Source organism: Gobio gobio (assembly GCF_949357685.1).
Source record: "Gobio gobio genome assembly, chromosome: 15".
In the NCBI taxonomy this organism is placed as follows: domain Eukaryota; kingdom Metazoa; phylum Chordata; class Actinopteri; order Cypriniformes; family Gobionidae; genus Gobio; species Gobio gobio.
In genome coordinates, this window is record NC_137108.1 from 26,744,906 (window position 1) to 26,768,009 (window position 23,104).

At 39.6% G+C, this 23,104-nt stretch overlaps 4 protein-coding genes across 5 annotated transcripts in view; all 4 read left to right on the forward strand.

Moving 5' to 3' along the window:
* The window catches only part of slc50a1 (solute carrier family 50 member 1), a 214,583-nt gene that overhangs the window by 62,092 nt on the left and 129,387 nt on the right, over window positions 1-23,104 (forward strand). The gene's annotated exons all lie outside the window — the stretch shown is intronic.
* Window positions 223-5,245, forward strand: krtcap2 (keratinocyte associated protein 2). Its single transcript, XM_079836804.1, has 5 exons — window positions 223-364; window positions 1,503-1,657; window positions 1,773-1,836; window positions 2,561-2,627; window positions 4,915-5,245. Exons 1-5 carry the CDS (start codon window positions 361-363, stop codon window positions 5,030-5,032), a joined length of 408 nt encoding a protein of 135 aa, XP_079692930.1. The 5' UTR covers window positions 223-360; the 3' UTR covers window positions 5,033-5,245.
* On the forward strand, window positions 8,927-10,376 carry s100a10b (S100 calcium binding protein A10b). Its single transcript, XM_079836628.1, has 3 exons — window positions 8,927-9,050; window positions 9,580-9,729; window positions 9,994-10,376. Exons 2-3 carry the CDS (start codon window positions 9,589-9,591, stop codon window positions 10,165-10,167), a joined length of 315 nt encoding a protein of 104 aa, XP_079692754.1. The 5' UTR covers window positions 8,927-9,050; window positions 9,580-9,588; the 3' UTR covers window positions 10,168-10,376.
* s100w (S100 calcium binding protein W) lies at window positions 15,468-21,690 on the forward strand. 2 transcript variants are annotated; one of them, XM_079837253.1, is made up of 4 exons: window positions 15,468-15,951; window positions 16,348-16,395; window positions 16,543-16,685; window positions 21,305-21,690. In XM_079837253.1, exons 3-4 carry the CDS (start codon window positions 16,545-16,547, stop codon window positions 21,482-21,484), a joined length of 321 nt encoding a protein of 106 aa, XP_079693379.1. In that variant the 5' UTR covers window positions 15,468-15,951; window positions 16,348-16,395; window positions 16,543-16,544; the 3' UTR covers window positions 21,485-21,690. The 2 variants fall into 2 exon arrangements, with proteins under 2 accessions (XP_079693379.1, XP_079693378.1); XM_079837252.1 differs by lacking the exon at window positions 15,468-15,951 and having other exon boundaries at window positions 15,966-16,395.

The following is a 23,104-nucleotide window of genomic DNA, read 5'->3' on the forward strand; positions in this document are numbered from 1 at the left end:
ATGCGCATGGATGCTGAGCATGCATGAGAGCAGCTTGGGTGGGTATAAATCATAGACCGTAAAAATATATGTATACAAATATTGGTATAGATAATAACTATAATATAATATAATATAATATAATATAATATAATATAATATAATATAATATAATATAATATAATATAATATAATATAATGTGGCGGTGAATGTGCTGCACGCCTCTGTCCACTAGATGGAGTTGTAGGGTTTGTGTAGGGGAATTATTTGCACTTGGCACAGTTTTTACACGTTAGCAGCGCGTCATCTCTGCTCTGCTGGCCCTGAGACTGAACAGAGAGGAGTTAAACCCGTCTCTTTACCTTATTGTGCGGTCCAATATGGGTGAGCTTAGCTTTTACATTAACTATTTTAAACGGTGAAATGTGCACTGTTCTATCTGCTATTTTGCACGAGTGGTGGTCATAAAAAGGACAGATAGTACAAGTGTGGGCGCGTTAAAAGTTTATTCGTAAAATAGGAGCCTACTGCAGCTCCTCATTTAAATAGCTTTGTGAACATTTAACAATGATTTTAACTGTTTGTTTCGAAAAAAAGCAAACGAAACAACGTAACGTTAACGTTACAGTCTGAATTGTGTTTAGCTCACCGCTAACTATTGCTGAAACATTTCATACGTTTTCAATTGCCGTCCGCCTAGTATTCTTAGAAAAGGCGAAAGAAGAAGAATATAAACCTATTAGCGTGCGCTTACTGTTTTTAAAAGCAAATCAGTATATGAAAATTGTATCTGCGCTGATTGTTTCTACACGGAACGTTTTAAAGAGCGTACACTGACGTGTCCAAATTCTTGCACATTTAATAGAGTCATGTTTACTTTTTTCCCTTTACGCCTATGTTTTTTTTGTATTCGTCTACGTGATTTAAAATTTCTTGTCTGTACAATAGATGGTAAAATGTTTATTGATCAGTGTCTTCCCTCGTTCCCAATTTAATTGTTCCGTAAAGAACACTAGCCCTTCGCGGAACCAAATAATCTGTCAAGAACAGTACCTTTTCATATTTCTTTCTTAATATATTCAATTAAAATGCATTTCAGAGAAGGATTAGATTTTTACCTGCGTGAATTTAACAGCTTTCTTTTAACGTTTTACAAAGATTTATTGAAATTGCTATGATAATGATTAATAAATAAAAAACGCAATAGTATTAGTACGGTACTATTACTGGTATTCTTTGATTTTTAGACTGGTGGATTCACACACTCTCTACATGAAGAATGAAGAAAATAATGATTAGTACAGAAACAAAATATGAATAAATAAATAAAAACATGAATACATTTTTTATAAACAAGAAAATGTTTGACAACGTAAAAACAAAAATGTGTACATTCAGACATGTTAGATTTAAGAATATGTCTAGCTTTAGTATTGTCTGCTGGCTGACTCTGTTTGTGGCGAGCTGCTACACATTTAGCTGTGGTTGTGATTAAGCTCTCTCTCTCTTTCTGTTGTTTTAGCGGTGAACACAAGTACATCCCTGGTGTTGTCCAGTCTGCTGTCAGTGCTGGTGTTTGCAGGAATGCAGATGTTCAGTCGGCAGCTGGGCTCTTCAGAGTTGCTGACCATCCTGGGAGGCTTCCTGGGGTCTGTGCTGTTTGTCTGCTCTCTTACAGTATCCTTCTGCTGCTTTGTCATGCATAAAGTCGTAGTTTGTCTAACCTTAATATTACGTTTTCTCTCAGTTTGCTTATCTTTTTTCTGTGTTAGTTCTTAACCCACAATTACAGGCTTTCAATAACCTGGAGAACCTTGTCTTCGGTAAAGGCTTCCAAGCCAAAATCTTCCCAGAGAGTAAGTGAATGACTAAACCTTATGTTAATACTGCTATTGTCTGGTGTATCCTCCTCCTAACTTGCAGAAAGTTCAAATGAATGAAGATACACTACACTACCATTTAAAGTTAAAAAGCTTTTTTTTTTTTTTTAAAAGTTACTTTTGTTAGCAAGGATGTGTTAAATTGTTCAAAAGAGACCGTAAAGACTGTAACAAAAATCTATTTAAAATAAACACTGTTCTTTTGAACTTTCTTTGACTTTCTTACTTTTTTAAAGAAAAACTGAAAAATCATGTGTTTTCAACATTGATAATAATAAGAAATGTTTCTTGAGCTGCAAATCAGCATATTAGATTGATTTCTGAAAGATCATATGACTCTGAAGACTGGAGTAATGATGCTGAAAATTCAGCTTTGCCATCACAATAATAAATTACATCTTTAAATGTATTAGAATAACAAAACGAATAACACACATTTTAAACTGTAATAATGTTTCACTGTATTGCTGTTTTTATGATCAAATAAATGCAGCCTTGGTGAGCATAAGAGCCTTCTAATATCATGGAAAAAAAATCAAAATCACAAACTTGTGGCAGTGTATATTAAACCTGAAGATTTTAATAATGCCATTTTAATAATGTACTATAAATACACATTTTGATAGACAAATGAAATCGAATTGATTTTAATTAAGAGTTAATATATGTACTTACCTGAAAAATCTTTAATTTCTCTTAGTTCTCGTGTGCCTGTTCCTCTCTCTGTTTGCATCTGGTTTGGTGCATCGTGTGTGCGTGACAACGTGGTGAGTTACTCATGTTTAAAGTAATCAATTGAAGTTTTTGATTTTCTCCTTCAGATTTCTTTTTCTCTTTTGTTGGGTTTATTCCTAATAAATATGATAATCATTTTATGATGTTTGATTTTTTTTTTTTAATAATGTTGCAGTATATTCTTGATTATGAGAAACTTTCTTGTATTACTATTTTGTATAATTATAAAATTAGAAATTAATTGAATAATTTATTTTAGATATATATGGTTTTTCTTTGTATAATTTCTGCATAAGTAATTTAGTGTTAGTGTACACACGTTTTTTTTATGCTATTGGGGTATATGCATTTTTTTTTTTTATATCAACTTTATATTTACTTTAGGGGTTTTTTCACATTATGTTGCTGCCTTATGTTAAACTACTTTAAATGACTTTTTTCCACATCAATCTACACTCCATACACCATAATCACAAAGCAAAAAAACAGATCTGTAACAACTTTGCAAATTATTATTAGAAAGGAAAAACTGAAATGCGTACATTGCATAAGTATTCAAACGTCAGGTCAGAGTTCACTCTTCTACCGTTACCTGAAGCCAGTGAAAATATTTTATAAAGTTATAAATATGGATATTTTTCTTACAAAAACGCATCTCTTCGCTTGAGAAGGCCTTTATTAACCCCCTGGAGCCTTAAGCCTCAAGTCCTTTTGGGTATAATGTGACAAACTTCGCACATCTGCATTTGGTGATTTTTCTGACATTATTCTCCTCAGATCCTCTCAAGTTCTGTCAGGTTGGATGGTGACTGTCGGTGGACAGACATTTTCAGGTTTCTCCAGAGATGTTTGATTGGGTTCAAGCTCATTCTCTGGCTGGGCCACTCAAGGACATTCACAAAGTTGTTGTCACTTGCTGTGTGCTTAGAGTCATTGTCCTTTTGGAAGGTGAACCTTCTGCCCAGTCCGAGGTTCAGAATGCTCTGGACTAGGATTTCATTAAGGCTAACTCTATATTTTGCTGCGTTGAGCTTTCCTCTACCCTGAAAAACACCCCCACAGCATAACGCTGCTACCACCACACTTTATGGTTGGGATGGTATAGTGCAGATGATGAGCAGTGCCTGGTTTCATACAGACATGACACTTGGAACTGAGGTTCATCAGACCAGAGAGTCTTGTTTCTTACAATCTGAGAGAGTCCTTAGGTGCTTTTTGCAAATTCCAAGAGTGTTTTCATTTGTCTTCACTGAGGAGAGAATCAAGTCTGGCCACTCTGCCATAAAGCAGAGATTAGTGAAGTGTTGCAATGATGTTTGTCCTTCTAAGTTTCTCCCGTCTTCCATATATGATCATGGCGCTCAACATGGTGACCATCAGCTTCTTGGTCACCATTCTAACCATGGCCCTTCACCATTGATTGCTCAGTTTGGCCAAGACGCCAACTCTAGGAAGAGTCCTAGTTGTTCCAAACTTGCTCCATTAAGGATTATGGAGGCTACATGCTTCTGTGAACCTTCCATATAGCAGAATTGTTTTTGTGGCCTTCCCCAAATATGTGTCTTGACACGATCCTGTCTCTGAGCTCAACAGGCAGTTCTTTTGACCTCAAAGCTTGGTTTTTGCTCTGATATGCATTTTCAGCTGTTAGACATTTTATATAACGGTATGTGCCTTTCCAAATCATACCCATTTAATTGAATTTGCTACAGGTTAACTCAACTCCAAGTGTAGTAACATCTACAAGCGAAATTGGAATGCTAAATTTCAAGTGTCCCAGAAAAGGGTATGCAATATATGTAATACTTATGCAATGTATTTTTTTCAATTTTCTTTTCTTTTAATACATTTGCAGTTTAGGTTAAAGTTATCACAAATCTGTTTTTTTTTTATTGCTTTGTCATTGGAGTGTAGTGTAGATTAGTGTGAAAGAGAGTCAATTTAAGTATGTTAACATAAGGCCGCGACATAACAAAATGTGAAAAAATGAAGGGTTCTGAATACTTTTACAAGCCGAAAGAAAGAATCAGGTGTGCTATTGTCCATTATGGCACTGATGTTGTGAATCATCTAAAACATTTTGTTTTTTGGCCTCTAAATAAAGTATTTTTGTAAGAAATCTTTAAATCTTTGTCTATTGTGTGCTCTTCTTGTTGTGGTAATTGATTACCACAGAGAAAAACTTAACTTAAAAACGCACAAAAAAATGATTGTTGCCAGAACTCTCTTTACTTTTGTAGGTTACCTGTCGAATTGGCCAGATATACCTCATTCAACAGTGTTAATTTATTCTTTCTTTCTCTGTTCCCTCCCATATAGTCTGATCTTCTCTGTCTTTGCACTGTACTACATCAACAAAGTGTCAGCAGCTCTTTACCAGGCAGCACCTGCTCCAGCTCCTGCCAAACTCACCAGCAAGGGCAAAAGGAAGAACTGAAGCACTTATGACATGACATCAGTCACCCATTCAGCCACCACACTGCTGTATGCTACAAAATGATGTGTTTGCCAACAGCAGACCTTTTTTTTTTTATATCCATTCCACTGAAAGATTACTAAACACATTTTGTCATACCAGTCATGGATGTGTGATTTTTGGTTCTGTTTACAAACATTTTTTTTGTTATTAAAAGTTGATAAAAGAATCATGGCCCCTTCAGAGAGCTACTCTTCTTTTCCTGTTAAAGTCAGCACAAAATGGAAATTCACTCTTTCTAAATGCATCTTATTGATCTTATCAAATAATTTATGCATATGTACTTTGTATTTTTTTTAAATCAGAAAGTCATAACTCGATCTTCCGGTGAAACGGCAGACTTCTCAAATCATCTAGTCCAGAGGTCTTCAACCCTGCTCCTGGGGAGCCACTGTCCTGCAAAGTTTATTTCCCACCTGCTTCAGATTAGCTTCACCTGTCTTTGATTAGGGTAGGAGCTAAACTCTGCAGGACAGTGGCTCCCCAGGAGCAGGGTTGAAGACCTCTGATCTAGTCCACTTAAACCCTGCTGTTTTCTTAAATTTGATGTCAAGCTCCAGGCAGTCAAGTCCAATTTCACTGTTCATCACAATATGGACGAAAAGTTTCATTCAGTACGTTTACATTGACAACAATATTAACCCGATTAAGACAATACTCTGATTAAGAAACTACCATGTAAACAGCAATTGCTCATACTCGAAGTAAACACAAATCGAATTAAGACGTGGAGTATTCCTATTTTATTTGCATTATCAAAGTGCATTAGACATGCACACACCTTGATCATAACGCCATGTGAGAGTTTTCGCCGCGTTTTGCGACAGGATACATTACATACACACATGGCAGTGGTCAACCGTTTGATGGCAAAGAAGAGAGCATGGCTTCAAGCAACTCTCTCTAACCAGTCCTTACTTCGTACTCTCACCCAGTACCTCAGAGTTTGTCGCCATGCATGAATGAAATGTTGCCGAATGTAAGTACAGCAGTGGCCTGTTGCTGGAGATTTTGTATCTGCTGTAGTATATTTGCACATATTGCATGACAAATGATTAACCTCACTTGAAGCTTTTGTAAATTGAAAAATGAAACCCCCAAAAACTGTATATGGTACCATAATATAACGAACTGTATGTTGATATGTGAAATTCTGGAGGGAACGTCGGACAGCGTGGCATGGGGGCGTAATATATGTGCCATTAATCGATCTATGTTCTATAACATGTAAAACTGGAACATGAAAAAAATATTCTAAATGCAACTCATGTAAACACCATCAAAATATTGTCTTATTCAGAATAAGGCCAATAATTAGATTACCGCTGTCCATGTAAACGTAGTCATTGTGACTTTAATGTGAGTTCTCTGTAACAGACAATATGAAAATAATTTTCACTGCAGTTGATTTAGGAATATTATTGCAGTGTAAATTGTTAGACTCCGGATGAAGTGTGTTCAGTGTTCTCCACCCTTTGTGTATGCTAAACTGTGCTAGTGTCCTGCCTAAGGCCTCACATTTCATCCTGGGACACTCAGCTGACTCAGTCCTGCTACTAACCCTGCACAAAAAACTCCTTTCTACTTATTTCAACTACTCAGTCCGTAAAGCTCAAACCACAAGCTTCAAATGATCATGTAATTAAAAGTATGTGCCTCTCCCATAGTTGAAGTACACCCAAATATGTTTTCATGCATTTCAAAATTAAACCAGATAGTTGTGAAACTACTGTGCTCTGCTGAAATAGTTCTTCCTGGTTATATGAACATAAGCACTGCATTTTCAGGAGGACAAAACTGATGGAAGTCCATTTGTACAGTAACTAGTTTAGTTATTTTACATATAGATTTGTCTTTTCTGGATGGACCAATGGTGTAGTTGTGAAAGTTAATGTTTTTTTCCCCCCTCTGGTGCTTCTTTAGTATTAATGCATAGATGCATATCTGTTTTAGCCCTTTGTGGACCAAACTACCAGTTAGGCCACTTAAAAAAAACTTGTCCTAGCTTGAAAGAAATGTAAGAGAATTGTAGTGGCAAAAAACCTCCAGAGCTGTGCAAGGAATTCAACACAAATACCATGACAACACAATCACGCTCGCTCAAAACACAATGTGTCATCCACCCATGACCGTTTTCTCTCTTCCCCTTTTTTCTTTCCCATGGCCTTCTAATAAAGAATCAATTTAGTTTCTATAGTGATAAAATGTATAACAGTGTCTGAATAAATTTCCCTTTGGGGAAATATTGAATTATTAGGTCTGTAAATTCATACATTCGGGCTGAACATATTGACGTTCTCCTGTATGGCATGTCCACAGTCATGCTGTTACCAAACATACCAAGTGTTGTTGGTCACTTGAGGTATTTTTATCTTTTCTTACATGAACTAAAGGGATAGTCACCAAAACAGTTGATGGACCCCATTGACTTCCATAGTATTAAAAAGAAAAGTACTATGGAAGTCAAAGGGTCTCATCAACTGTTTGGTTACTGACATTCTTCAAAATATCTTCTTTTGTGTTCAGCCGAAGAAAGAAATTCATACAGGTTTGGAACAACTTAAGGGAGAGCTAATGATGAGCTAATTTCATTTTTGGGTGAACTATCCCTTTAAAGGCCCTTCCTGTGTGCTGGGTAGACATCCCTTAATGCCTACTGTGCAAATAGGAACAGGCCATATCTTTGCCAAAAACAGCGGCCCTTCCCTTAAAAATAATGCCCTGGCAAGTATCCTTTTCTAACATCTGTTCAAAGTGGAGAGTCAGACATGTTGTAGTCAGACGAGAAGCATTGTGAAAGCTTTGAGTCACTCCCTTAGGAAATGGTGGAAAGGAATGAAAGGGTTGCTCCTTGTGAAAAAAAATATTCAATAGAAATGCACTATAATGTTAAAAATATATTAGTAAAAAAATTAATAAAAATTATATATACTCTGCCCGGCCAAACATGGTTGATGTTTGGATTTAAATTGGCAAATGCTTAAGAGTCAATGATTGGATCATTATTGCATTGTCAGTACATGATCTTGACCAAAAATGTATGCACCTCTTGATGAAAATAAATGCTGTGATGTTATTTCATCAAGAGATGCATACATTTTTGGTCCAGATCTTGTATTGACAATGCAAGTCCAGCACTCTGTAAAGTCTCCAGCACATACCAAAGACTTTCAATGAATTATTTCACCCAACCATTCTTTCACAGTCTGAGCCTGATGAATCCTGACATTGTCATCCTGGAATATGTCTTCCTACATGATTGTTTAAGAAATGAAAAGCTACACAATCCAATAATAAGGGTTGGAAAAACTGTTGCCAAACATATAACATGATAATGATCCAATATTAGACTCTTAAGCATTTGCCAATTTAAATCCAAACAGGAATTTTTTTGGGGGGGCCGGGTGTGTGTGTGTGTGTATAGGCTATATATATATATATATATATATATATATATATATATATATATATATATATATATATATATATATATATATATATATATATATATATATATATATATATATATATATATATATATATATATTTTTTTTTTTTTTTTTAAGTAGGCTACATTTAAGTGGCATTTTATTTTATTTTATTAATATTATATGATCTGCAAGTAGCCTAGCCTACATTTTAAAATAGGCTAAGATTTGAAGTACACTACAAACACACTTCTTCGCAAGGGACTGATTTAAGGTGTGTTTTGTTCCAGCAGAGTTGATTAGAGTGGACTTCCTCGTTCGTAAATCTGTTAAATTAATTTACATACACATGCATACATTCATTCGCATTTTCTGTGGCGTTAAGCCCTAAACAGTTAACATTTAGGCAGTTCCTTCCCACTGACTCACCCAACCTCACAGTCATTCGGGCGGAGCCCGGTATAAATTCCTGCTCTGCATCTTGACCAACTCTTGCACAGGACATTCAGTACATTCTTTATTCTTCAGGTGACGCTCTGCCTTTTATCAACGTAAGTACGCAAACTTTTACTTTTCAGGAACACGTTGACATTTAAATAAAGGCATAGTACAACTTTGTTTCAAGTTAGTTACCGACTGAGAGCACTTAAAAAGTTTGTATAGGCTATTGTAAGGTTTCTCTACTTGTTAAGTAATAGGAAATAACTTTGAAATACGAATACCGTTTTTTAAACGGTGTGCTAAATGCGTGGATGCACGGATTTAATGGCCGTTAGTGTTACGTAATTTAAAGTTTTTATAGGTAGATTCAAAATGAAGATTAATAAACGTATTAGTTCTGAAATAATTTAGCATTAGGATATAGACATACTAATAATAAATGCCTTGGTTTTTTTTTACTGCATCTATTTGGCATGACTTCTTGGTGGGCATTACTCACACTTTGGCTTATTTCCAAATGGAAAATTCCACCTCTGTTTCCCAATCTGCCCAATGATAGAAGAACAATGGTTGTTTGCATTATATTCCACTTGATTAAGGGATGAGACACAAAAACTAATACATTATCTCTCACTGCAGACACTCACAATGCCGTCTGATCTGGAGAGAGCAATGGAGACTCTGATAACGGTGTTTCACCGTTATGCCGACAAACAGGGTAGCACTGCATCCCTGAGTCGCACAGAGCTAAAAAAACTGATGGAGAATGAGCTGGCTAGCTTTCTGAAGGTACAAAATTCCATCTGTCATACACCCAAGGCGGGACAACTTTAAACATTGGTTTGGGCCTAATGGTATAGCAAGGGCAGGGCCGTACCAAGCTCAGGGCCCGGTGAAGTCACACACCGGTTGCAGCAAGGACGGACCAGAGCAAAGGGCCCCTGAAATCTATACCATGTCTTTCAGATCTTCTTCATATTTCACTCTTTTCCCATCATCTGTGGAAACCTACTTCCAGTTATATTGCAAACATGTATCTTTTGTTTCTCCTAGACTCAAAAGGACCCTGCTGCCATAGACAGGATTATGAAGGATCTGGACTCTAATGGAGATGGAGAGGTGAATTTTGAAGAGTTTGTGTCTCTTGTGGTGGGCTTGTCCATTGCCTGCGAACAGATCTACCAGATACAAATGAAGAAACTAGGAGCAGCTGTCAAAAATAATTAAATTGCCAAACATGGGAGAAAATAATGTCTGTTTTTCTGTTTTGTCATTTTGTTCATATGTTTTTCCACTTTCAAATTAGAAGTTAGAAGTTGCTTCTACAGTTTGTTACACTGTATGCATGTTTTGCAAAAGATGATGTTTTGTCATTTGTGACATTTTGTCAAAAGTCCTGTAAGTTCCACCACGAAAATAAACACAAAGATTTTCCAGATTGTTTTTTTTTTTTTTGGCCTCCTTTGCCTCCGCACTGTTCAGCGCTGGACTCCAAAATTCTTTGCAAAATTATTAAGATATCATGTCAGATGTTATTCTGATGAGCATTTTCAAGAGAGAATGCAAATGTCCTTTATGATTGACTTAAGGGTGCAGACACATTGGAACTTAAAGACATCAGATTGAGTTCAAGAGTATCAAATATTATCTTAACATGGAATATTTTCTAGAACTAAGCCTCTGAGAACTTTTGCTTTAATTGACATTTATATTATTACGAATCATTCAACAAAATGGGTTCCATTTTTGTCATTCATATGCTCTAATAGACACACAAATGGCATGACAAAAGCAACAATAACAACAAAGAAATGCAAATCATCAAGAGCAACCAGACCGGAGGAAACATCATTTTCATAAAAAATTCAGGTAGAGTCATTGCTGATATCCAGAACCCTTCATAAATGTTCAAAAGCCAGTTCACAGATGCTGTCTTTATTATCTCCATGCTTTAATATTCCCATAAATAATGAGATTCTCACTGTCTAACATAGTACCAATGAGTGACATCACATATTCCAATCCACTTACGCCTACAGTATAATACATCAGTCTTAGGCCTACTGGTGAAACTGAAAAGTAAAATCTTTGACATGATTGCCCAGTATATAAAATGTATAAAATATGCAAATATATATATATATATTTAAATAAACACATTTTATTGTCCTGAAATTAGCTTTTATAACTAAATATGACCAAGAATATGTAAAATAAAATATGTTGTTTGAATGCGTTCTATTTTGAATAGAAATCCCTCCTCTAAAATAATCAGCCAGCCCTCACTTTTTGCTTTAGGCCTACCTAAATCCAGCGTTTACACATTAGACATTAAAGCTGTTGTCCGTAACTTTTTGTGTGTTCAAGATTTACAAAAAATATATAATGAGAATGTACAACATGAATTCATTTTCCAAACCGTGTTTTTGTCTTACCCTGAATCATTATGGTACACTTATAATAAGTGTTTATATTGGGACAATTTCAGACCGGACTGGTAGGAACCGCTGCGGAGGAGCACAGTCCCTGCGTGACTCGCCATAGACATAAACAGAGAGAAGTAGCTCCGGCTGCAATGTTCTTCCTCGAGACCCATGCAGTTCTGTTTATTAACCGTTAACGGACTGCAGCTTTAAGTAAACACATATTTAACTTTGAAATCTATCATTACTGTGTGATATGTGGAACATTATAGGCTACTCATGATTTTTTTTTTTTACCTCACTGGACATCATGCAGAGTGCTTGTAAGCTGGTGTTTATTGTACATGCACGTACCATAACTCATTTTACATTGAAAAAAAATCATACTTTTCGGATCTGCTGGGTGGCTTTAAAATGAGCAACCCCTCCCCCCTGAGGAACCACACCACCGACAATCTGTGGGCGTGTTTGAAATCTGTGTAAACAGTGGCGTTGCCATGTAACCAGAATGACTCTTAAGGGTGTGTCAGCCACATGAGGTCATGGGAGCAAGTGTTAACGTGTTTTTTTTTTTTTGTCTCCTGTGTATGATTTGTCTGGACTTAAAATACATAAATACCTACCTTAGATCTTCAGGATAACTATAATGAGTATATCGATACAATAATTATTATATATATATATATATATATATATATATATATATATATATATATATATATATATATATATATATATATATATATATATATATATATATATATATATATATATGTATATATATACATATGTATATATATATGTATGTATGTATGTATGTATGTATGTATGTATATATATATATATATATATATATATATATATATACAGGGAGTGCAGAATTATTAGGCACGTTGATTTTCTGATCATATTTTTTTTCCAGGCACATTTGACCAATTCCAAACCACAGTAATCCTAATCACTACTGATTTAGTATTTAATAATGTATAAGTGATATATAATTGTTCATGAAGGCTGGAAATGAAAATCACCTTATATTCAGGTGTGCAGAATTATTAGGCATGTTTTCTTTTACAGATAAATTGAGCCAAAAAAGAGATTTAACTCTTTTTTGAAAACAGATGGTGAAGGAAAAACAGGTGGTGAAGAAAAGACACCTGTTAACTGCAAAATAATTAAGAATTAAGGTGAAGAATTAAGGGGGAAACCATCAGGAACCCTTTAGTCTCCAGCGCCACCATTTTCCAGAGCTGCAACCTACCTGGAGTCTCCAGAAGTGCAAGGTGTCAGGATCTCAGAGACTTCAGTTTGGTAAAGAATCCTAAAAAATGACCCCCACTAAATAAGAATCATAAGCTGAAGTGTTTTAAAATACATGAAGAAGGTTTTTTTATAGGCTTTATGGACAGATAGGTTGAGAATGACTCTTGAAGGACCAGCACCACATCCTCTAGTACCACTGTTTGAAGAATTCATCTTCCAGAATCTGGCAGTACGTTTTGAGAGTTCATTTTAGTCCATCTCTGCAAAACGGACTTCAGGATGGACTAAAATGAACTCCCAAAACGTACTGCCAGATTCTGGAAGATGAATTCTTCAAACAGTGGTACTAGGATGTGGTGCTGGTCCTTCGAGAGTCACTCTCAACCTATAAAACCTATAAAGCCTATAAAAAAGCAGGCTTCATGTATTTTAAAACACTTCAGCTTATGATTCTTATTTAGTGGGGGTCATTTTTTAGGATTCTTTACCTAACTGAAGTCTCTGAGATCCTGACACCTTGCACTTCTGGAGACTCCAGGTAGGTTGCAGCTCTGGAAAATGGTGGCGCTGGAGACTAAAGGGTTCCTGATGGTTTCCCCCTTAATTCTTCAACTTAATTCTTAATTCTTTTGCAGTTAACAGGTGTCTTTTCTTCACCACCTGTTTTTGTCAGATCCTGCTGACCAAACGAGCATTTCACTGTCCAATGGTCATGCCTTAACTGCAATGTCTAGTATTGCATTAGTATTGCATCCTTCTCATGGGCATTTAATAATTTTTGACTTTTCAGTCTGAGTTAAATCTCTTTTTTGGCTCAATTTATCTGTAAAAGAAAACATGCCTAATAATTCTGCACACCTGAATATAAGGTGATTTTCATTTCCAGCCTTCATGAACAATTATATATCACTTATACATTATTAAATACTAAATTAATAGTAGTTATTAGGATTACTGTGGTTTGGAATTGGTCAAATGTGTCTGGAAAAAAAATATGATCAGAAAATCAACGTGCCTAATAATTCTGCACTCCCTGTATATATATATATATATATATATATATATATATATATATATATATATATATATATATATATATATATATATATATATATATATATATATATATATATATATATATATATATATACATATATATATATATATATACACACACACACACACGCACACACACGATATAATATTACACGATGCACAAACAAATTGAATGAAGCAAGAACACCTTTATTTATTTTCTTGTAAAAGTGAATTGTCTAATGTCTGTCATGTGATCATAGAGAGACCTTATTCACAGCAGCGCCATCTTGGATTGTTCTTCTGCTGACGAAACACTGCAAAAATATCTTTCTGCGAAATTTCAGTCGACAAAAAAAACTCAATATGAGCTGTGGAAAATTATATGTGACCTCAGAGCTTTTTACAGCGGATGCTATTGAAAACACGGTAAGTCTATCTATCTCTCCCTCACAGCCTTGCTTTTATGACGCTGCCGTGAATAAGGTATATAAGTTAGTTCTGGAAGGTGATCACTAGGTGTCAGCACTATTCCACACGTCAGGAGTTCTTCCATCAACTCTTCCTCTTCTCCTCTCCTCTCCTACTTTTCTCTGTCTCGTAGATAAATAACCCGATTATTAAGGCTATTTCTTTTTCTTTCTTTCTTTCTTTTTTACTTTATTATAGTAGGCTATTATAATTTTTGGTTACACTATTTTAAGAAGTGCTACAGTGTAATTACACATTTTAGTACTGAGTAATAGCCTATTAATTAACAACGTGTAGGCTACTTATTAGGGTTAGGAATAAAAATTTGGTTTAGGGTTAGTTGCATGTATGCATGATTTACTGTTATTAATACAGTAAGTATATGTAACAAGGTCACTAAAATAAAGAGTGACCTATTTATTCTGTAGAGGTAATGCTCTCTCATGTCGGATCGTCATGGCTATGGCACCTATACACTTATAATGGCTCCTACAATGCTCCTTTTTTGTGTGCATATTTGTTTGGGTGTGTGTCCGTGTATTTGTGTGTGCATGTGTGTTTGGGCAATACATCAAAAACACCGGAGGCTGCTTACCTTACAATGTAGAAGAACCTGCATTGAACAAAAGATTAAATAGAGCACACTTAAAAGCACACACCCTATTTATTAATACTCCACAGTCTAAAGATGTTTCTCAGAGCTTAGAGGACTTGGGTTGGGTTTACATTCACTGACATTTATTGTTGTTAGTGTTACCATATTGGTTATGTTCTGCAAATATATTAAAATATTCTGTGATGATCATTAAAGGAAGATATGTGATAAGGTATGTGAGGTTAAATGAATTAAGGGTGTGTCTGTTTATTTGGCTGTTTACTTAGTCTCCAAGAAATAGGCTATATTACAACACTGGATGATGAGTCAGTGTCTTTGCATTTATGTTTTTGCAAATACTGAACAATCCTGTTGCTCCACTACCGAGCAGTTATGAGTGTTCATGAAGATGAGCAAGCATTGTTTAGTAGCTTATGCGTGTTTTGTGCACCATTGCATGCATTAAGTTTGCAGATGGCTTCATTATTGTTAGCGTTTCTGTGTACAGCTGCAGACAAGAGTATTAATGTATAGTCTCCTTTCAAAATGATCTGGGGCCATTTTGCAAATATCAGGCATTCTTTGATGTCTGAAGACTAGATTTAGAGAGGATAAGCGTGTCTCTGTTTACTGCAAATATGAAGCTTTGTTTGAAGCTTGTGATTCAAGCCTCCACGAAAACATAGCCAACAACGTCATAGCTACATAATGAGTCTTTCAGCTTTGTCCTAAATGTTGAAGCTGAAACATTTTTAAAAGAACGTTTAAAGGAAGGGCATGCAGTCGCATCTGAAAAAACAAACAAACATTGAAATACGGCATTCAGGGTACATGGGCAACACCCAGAAGAGAGATCGAAAGAGTCACTCATGTCCTAAAGTGTGACTCAGATTCCCCATGCAGGAAATCCCCGAAACATATTTAATTATTTTTTTGTTTATTTACTATAATCAAATTGCATAATCTTAGTCAAACACAACAGAAAATCATCTTTGAATCTAAAAAGTGTAACAGATAATATAACAACATATTATTTTATGGAGCATGAGACTCGTCAGACTGGATTGGGTGTGCTAGGAATCCTCCATAGCCCAATAATGAATCATTCCCCCCGCTGTGTGTGTGCGTGTGTGCCGTGGAGAACAAAATCTGTGCTATAAAAGCAGCAGACGATTTACTCCAACAAAAAAATCTGCATAACTTCTCTGGGACCACAACACTGAGGTAAGTGCAAGAAAATAGAGAGAAAGAGAAAAAGAAAGTGCAAAAAGCAGGAAATATAGACCTACAAAAATAGGGTAGAACAGAAGATTTTAGAAACACAGTCTGGAATTTACAGCACAAATTGATGGATATTAATGCATGTCTCTTGTTATATATAACTCATACTTAAAGGGATATATCATTCAAATGATGTCATAATTTACTCATCATCATGTCATTCCAAACCTGTTTGAAATTATTTCTTCTGTGTTCCACAGAAGAGGATATCTTTAAAATGTAAATTATGTTTGCCCATTCAATGAGTGTCAATGGGGTCCAAAACAAAGCAACATTGGACCATTGGACAAAAACATTCTTCAAAATCTAATTTCATTCAAACCTTTTGTATTTTCACAGTGCGGTTTAAGTTGCATTCCTACAGAGTTACAGACCATCATTTTGTTGGTATGTCTTGCAGCAAATATAAATGTGTTGTTTGTTTGTTTGTTTTGCATTGGCCATTCTTTATGGTGACTTTAGGAGGATAAATGTGCATGTTTGGAGGTTCTGAGTGACCTTCATGAATTATCTCTCTTGATTTCATTCTCACAGACATGTCTAAGCTGGAGAAAGCCATTGTGGCCATAGTGGAGGTTTTTGAGGAGTATGCAGGAAAAGATGATCAGAAGTCCCAGCTCAGTAATGCTGAACTCGGAGAGCTTATTAAAGCCCAACTGACCAGTCCTGAATTTAAGGTTAGAATGAGAGAGATGCATAGGGAAAAAACTATGACGTTTTGAGGAAGATAGTCATTGGTTGGGGGAAGTGAACACCTCCAACATGTTCTAACAAATCTATTGTTGCGCAATTGTTCAGTAAAGGCTCATTATGGCAACCTGGCATGAGAAGCATTTACTCAAATAAGTCGTAACACGCATGAAGGAAACTCAAAAATATTCCTGCTCTTCATTCCTGCCCTCTTTCCTCTAACATACTTTTTAGTATTTCAGGCACTGCTGCCCTTCGTTGTTCATTGTTCCCTTTCAAGGGAACTCGCGCTGCATCACCGCTCTGGGAACACCTCTGCGTGATTGCGTCGTGAAGCACGTATGTCATCAGTCCAATAGAGAGACGGAACGTCATAGGCGGGTGACGTCATAGACCCGGAAGCTATAAAGCACACTGGCAAACACACGCCGTTAGCTTCTGTTGCCTTCAACAAGCGCTCTGTGTTACTCTGTCCATGTCATTTGTGTTGTGTCTGAGTTCAGACTGTTATTTTTCCAGTTTGCACTCACACTCACATTTAGAGAGATCTTTATTATGACGAGCGAACAACAGTACAGACAGTGTGTTCCTCCCTGCTCACGCTACATCACGAGCGGGGATACACACTTAATGTGTGTTGTTTGTTTGGGAGAGCAGCACGCGCAGTCGGCACTGGAGGGTGTCGGCTGCGAGCATTGTGAGGCGCTGCCTCTTCGCGTGCTGCGATCCCGCCGGGCGCTCTTCGAGGAGGGCGTCCCGGTTTGCGCTCCCCACGGCACGGTTCCCGCTGCTGCTGAGGCTCAGCAGAGGCTTTTGTTGTGGGGTTCGCAGAAGGATCTGGCGGAGGGGATGGAGACGGGCCCCGCCCTATCTCTTCCTTCACCCACCAGATCCAGCGCCGCCTCTCTGGGATCGGGAGCCCGCTCTGCGGTTTCTCCCGCCCGGGGAGCGGCCGCGGTGCTGCAGCCATCTTCCTCCGAGGAGGTTGATATCTGTAGCATCGATGCAGGGGGTGAGGACTCGTCACTTCAGTCCCCTGCAAGTAAAGAGTTTTTTGGATGTGCTGAGCAGAGCGGTGGCCAGACTACACAATGACTGGCCACATAAAGAACATGAGCGAGCTGCCGTAAAAAGCAGACTCGACGAGCGTTTTCTCCCCGCGCACTCGGTTCAGCCTCCACATAGGAGTCTGCCGTTTTTCCCGGGCCTCCACACCGAGGTGTCGAGGTCTTGGAAGCGGCCCGTGTCTGCACGCATTTTCACCCCGCACACGTCAGTATATAGCAATATAACGGGGTTGAAAGACACGGTTATGGTCAGTTGCCTCGGGTTGAGCAGACGCTTGTGAAAGAAAGCGAGCCATCTGTCACCCGAGTCTGCATCTGCCATAAAGGCTCCGACTAAAAAAATAAAATAAAAATAAAAAGAAAAAAGAAAAGTTGCCCACAGATCATCTTTTGTGGGCAAAGCGTACTCAGCAGCCAGCAGACGCCGAGTACGAGCTAAAGTGGGTGTCGCCACTCGTACAACCCCGCAGAAAGGGTCGTCGGGTGCGCGGCGCTCAAAGGCGCAGCATTCTAACCCCAGGGCTGATCTGAGGACAGTCATTGTGGCGAGGAAGGCTGCGTCAAAGAAGTCCTGACTCCTCCGGGGCCAGGACAGTGTGGGTGATACCCAGGGAATATCACATAATTGGGGTCGCTTCAACCCGCGGACATAAAAAAAAAAACAGCCCGCGGCAAAGCTGTTGAAGTAGCCCAATTCCGCGGGAAAACCGTGGACTTGGCAACACTGGTGATACCCTCCGCGGGCGCACGGTGCTCACCGCTGTACACGGTACCCGTGCGTCCGCGGTACCCTCACGGGGTCAGTCCGCCAACCCCGCCCGAGTGCCGGGGCGCGGAGGCCGCACCCTCTTCGGAGGGAGATTATGCCGTAGAGTCAGTCGTTCCCTGCCGGTTCGCCGCTTCAGGGCGCTGCACTCGCGGTGCACTGTACATCAGAGACCCTTAGTAGATTTTGTGTCTGAGTGGGAAAATCTGCTTCACATATCTCATTGGGTCCTGCGATGCGTAAAGTTGGGGTACGGCATTCAGTTCAGATGCCGTCCCCCCAGCTTCATTGGGGTCCTCTCCACTGTAGCAACTCCAATAAGAGTGTTCTTTCTTCTGTGCAGAAGATCACTTATCTCGGCATGAGTTGGGATTTGGTCGCTTGCAGGCTCGTCTGTTGAGCCTCGCGTGGGGTCGATCCTCTCAGCCGTGAAAGGGGTGAAGCTAGACCAGCCGCTCACTGTGAAGCAGTTTCAGAGACTGTTGGGTCTGATGGCAGCCGCATCCAACGTTATTACTTCGGGGCAGCTGTTCATGAGGCCGCTACAGTGGTGGCTCAAGACCAGTTTTCCCCGAGGGGAAACCCTTTCGCGTAATCAAGGCAAACCTTGGTTATGTGGAAGGACCCCAGGTTCCTGACCCAGGCCCCGTCCCTGGGGGCACCGTGTCAGCGTACTTCTCTGACAACGGATGCCTCCCTGACGGGCTGGGGGGGCGACCATGAGTGGTCGCTCGGCCCAGGGTCTGTGGCAGGAGCACCAGCGTTTGTGGCATATAATTGCCTGGAAATGTTGGCGGTGTTTCAGGCTCTGAAGCACTTCCTGCCGCATCTCAGGGGCCATCATGTGCTTGTGCGAGAAGCACAGTCAGCACATCGGTGGTCTCCTACATCAACCATCTGGGGGGGTTTGAGGTCTCGTCGCTTATTCAAGTGGCGCGCCTTATCCTCCTCTGGGCTCAGGGAAAATTGCTGTCAGTCAGGGCTATGTACATTCCTGGGCGGTTGAACGTGGAAGCAGACATCCTGTCGAGGCAGGGGCCAAGGCCCAGGGAGTGGAGACTCCGCACCGATGTGGTGGAGCTCCTTTGGGAGAAGTTCGGCAGGGCCCAAGTGGACCTGTTCACCACTCACGAGAACTCTCATTGTCGTCTGTGGTTCTCCCTGTCGCCTCCAGCTCCTCTTGGACTGGATGCGATGGTACAGGAGTGGCCGAGGCTGCCCCTGTACGCTTTCCCCCCGATCGCTCTACTTCCGGGAGTTCTAGAGAGAGTGCGCCGGGACGGGGCCCGTCTCCTGCTAGTAGCCCCGTTCTGGCCGGGCCGGGTATGGTTCTCAGATCTGGTGTCTGTTCTCGACGGCTCTCCGTTCAGGAGGGACCTTCTCTCTCAGGCGGGCGGAGTTTTTGTTCACCCCTGCCCGGAGTTGTGGAAACTGTGGGCTTGGCTTCCGAGGGGGCCAAGCTCATAAGTTCCGGTCTCTCAACTGAGGTTGTTGAGACCATTCTACACTCCAGAGCTCCTTCTACGAGGAAACTTTACTACCTAAAGTGGAGACTCTTCACCTTATGGTGTCGAGATCGCCTGCGGGATCCAGTTAACTGCCCTGCGGCGTGGTGCTGGAGTTCCTGCAGGAGAGATTCTCTGCTGGGTTAGCCCCTCCACACTAAGGTGTACGTGGCGGCCATAGCAGCTTCCACACTCCTTTGAGTGGAGTTTCATTAGGGCGACACCCGCTAGTAACCGTTTCCTCCGTGGAACCTTGAGGCTGAGACCTGTGACACGCACCAGGGTGCCGGCCTGGGACTTATCCATCGTCCGTCAAGGCCTTTCCGAGGCTCCCTTCGAGCCGCTCGAGGAAGTTTCTGGAAAGTTTTTCACTTTCAAAACTATTTTTCTTCTTGCTATTTCTTCTCTTAAAAGAATTGGGGACTTGCAAGCCCTCTCTGTCGCACCCTCGTGCTTGGAGTTTGCCCCGGGTATGGCTAAGGCCTTTCTCTCTCCGAGGCCCGGGTATATTCCTAAGGTCCTCACTAATCCTGTGAGACCTATTGTGCTCCAGGCCTTCTGTCCTCCTCCCTTTGTGACGTCAGACCAGGAAAAGTTAAATCTGCTTTGTCCCGTTTGCGCTTTAGACGCCTATGTCCACAGAGCTGCCCTGTGGAGGGAAACTGATCAGTTGTTTGTTTTCTCGGACCTCCATCCCGTGGGGGTCCGGTGTCAAAGCAGAGAATGAGCAAGTGGGTAGTCGAGGCTATCTCACTGGCTTATGTGGTGGCCGGACAGCCCTCTCCTTGAGCTGTTCGGTCCCACTCTACTAGGAGTATGGCTGTTTCTAAAGCTCTCTTGGCAGGGGCCTCCCTGCTGAAAGTGTGTGATGCGGCGGGGTGGTTACGACTGTAACCTTAGTTCCCTGATAGGGAACGAGACGCTGCGTCACCCGGCCATACTCCTCGCATGCCCGCAAGCGCCTTGTTTCAGGCCTTCTTCAGAAGCTAACGGTGTGTGTTTGCCGGTGTGCTTTATAGCTTCCGGGTCTATGACGTCACCCGCCTATGACGTTCCGTCTCTCTATTGGACTGATGACATACGTGCTTCACGACGCAATCACACAGAGGCGTTCCCAGAGTGGTGACGCAGCGTCTCGTTCCCTATCAGGGAACTAAGGTTACAGTCGTAACCGAGACGTTTTTTGTTTTTGTTTTTTTTGCAATACAGCTATGAGTGGTATGTAAGTAATAACAGGATTGACATTCCTCCCTCTATGTCTGTCTCAGGATAAAGTGGATCCAGAAAATGTTAAGGAGGTGATGGGAGAACTGGATAAGAACCATGATGGAGAAGTGAACTTCCGTGAATTCAGTCAGTGTATTGCTGGTCTAGCCAGGGCCTACTATACGAAGAAGCACGGAAAGGAAAAGTGCAAAGGGCGAGGCAAAGGGTGTCAGGATAAGTGAACACACACGTCCTTCACACATTCTTCACACACTGCCTCCTACAAGGTCCAAAAGTACCTCTCAGTGTCTCACACTGTACTCTATAATGTTGGCAAGCCTACAATTGTGTATGGTGTAATATGGCGCAGTAGAAAATGGGATTGTGACAGTGTTATGCAAAATGTTTGTCCTCTCTAACAAACTAATAAAACTCTCTTTTGATCACTCATGTGTACTTCTCGCTAATTATTTTTCAAAATAACTTTATTCAAATCATTGAGTGCATGTTATGTTTTAATATTTATTTACATGACATCACATTTTGGGGGTATAAAATACACTATATGAAAATATATTTATACAGTGATTGCATGTTATGCTTCTTGGTTACATCACATAATTACGTGAAAAAAAGATTAAAAAGGCCACTTTTTTGCCATTTAGATGACGGGGGAAAAGTGTCCCAATTAACCATACGATCAAAAACATGAATGAATCATTAACAGTGGTTCTGCATGATGGAAACATGTTATATCTACTCAAATACTAGGATGAACTTGACTGAATCAAGTTTATTTAAGTCAAGTCAAGACAGTCACCTTTATTTGGGCCTTTATAGTGCTTTATACAATACAGATGGTTTCAAAACATCTTTACAAGGATAAACAGAAAAATAATGATTCAATGATGCAAAAAGGGCAATAACTGTAAAGATCATGAAAACATATGACCAGCGATAAAGCAGCTCTGTAGAAAACAGTGATGTGATCGCCCAGCTCAGTTCAGTTCTCTTCCAATAGTGTCAGTGTATTTCAATAGTCAATCTTCAATAGTATTTCTGAATATTAAGTATATTATAAGTAATATTAATATCTTCAATAGTATTTCTGAATATTAAGTGTCCCCAACTAAGCAAGTCAAAGGCAGCATGTGGCAAGGAACACAATCTCCATCCGGTGAAAGAATGGAGAAAAAACCTTGGGAGAAAACAGGCTCGGGATAGTCCTCCTCTGGCCAAATTAACCTTCATAGTGTGGTTTAATTCCAGGCTGCATCACAAGATTCAGAATATTTCATCCAGTTCTTTCTGCTTGAAGATTGGGATACATCAAACCGCCAAATGGTGGGGGAGGAGTCAAAGCTGGCCTTAGGGGTTTCTGCACAGGCAGGGACGGACTGGGGCTAAAAACAGCCCTGGACTTTCTCCCAAATAGGCCCATCATCCGGCCATTCGCCCCTAGCCGTGCGCAACAGACACAGCAAGGATGCACTATGCCACAATACTGTCAGACTATCAGACAAGGTATTCACAACAAGTGACATCTCAAAACCTATGGCTAGGCCCTATTCATTTTGTCTGTGAAGCTTTCACAAACAACCACCAGGTCTTTGCCAATTCCACAATAATAAACACAAATATGAAAGACAAGGAAAAACTGCACTCTAATGGAAGACAGACAGAAAGTGCAAACTAGGATTTTTTGGTTAAACAAAAATGTAGTCAATTATTTAGCCCCTTCCTTGTATGTTAGCATGTTTACAGTGGTAGCAATGCATGCCTGATGTTTTCCCGTTTAATTCAATCCCTTAGTCTTCATTCCACCAGAAAATGTGAGCTCACAACAACCTCTCATATACAAC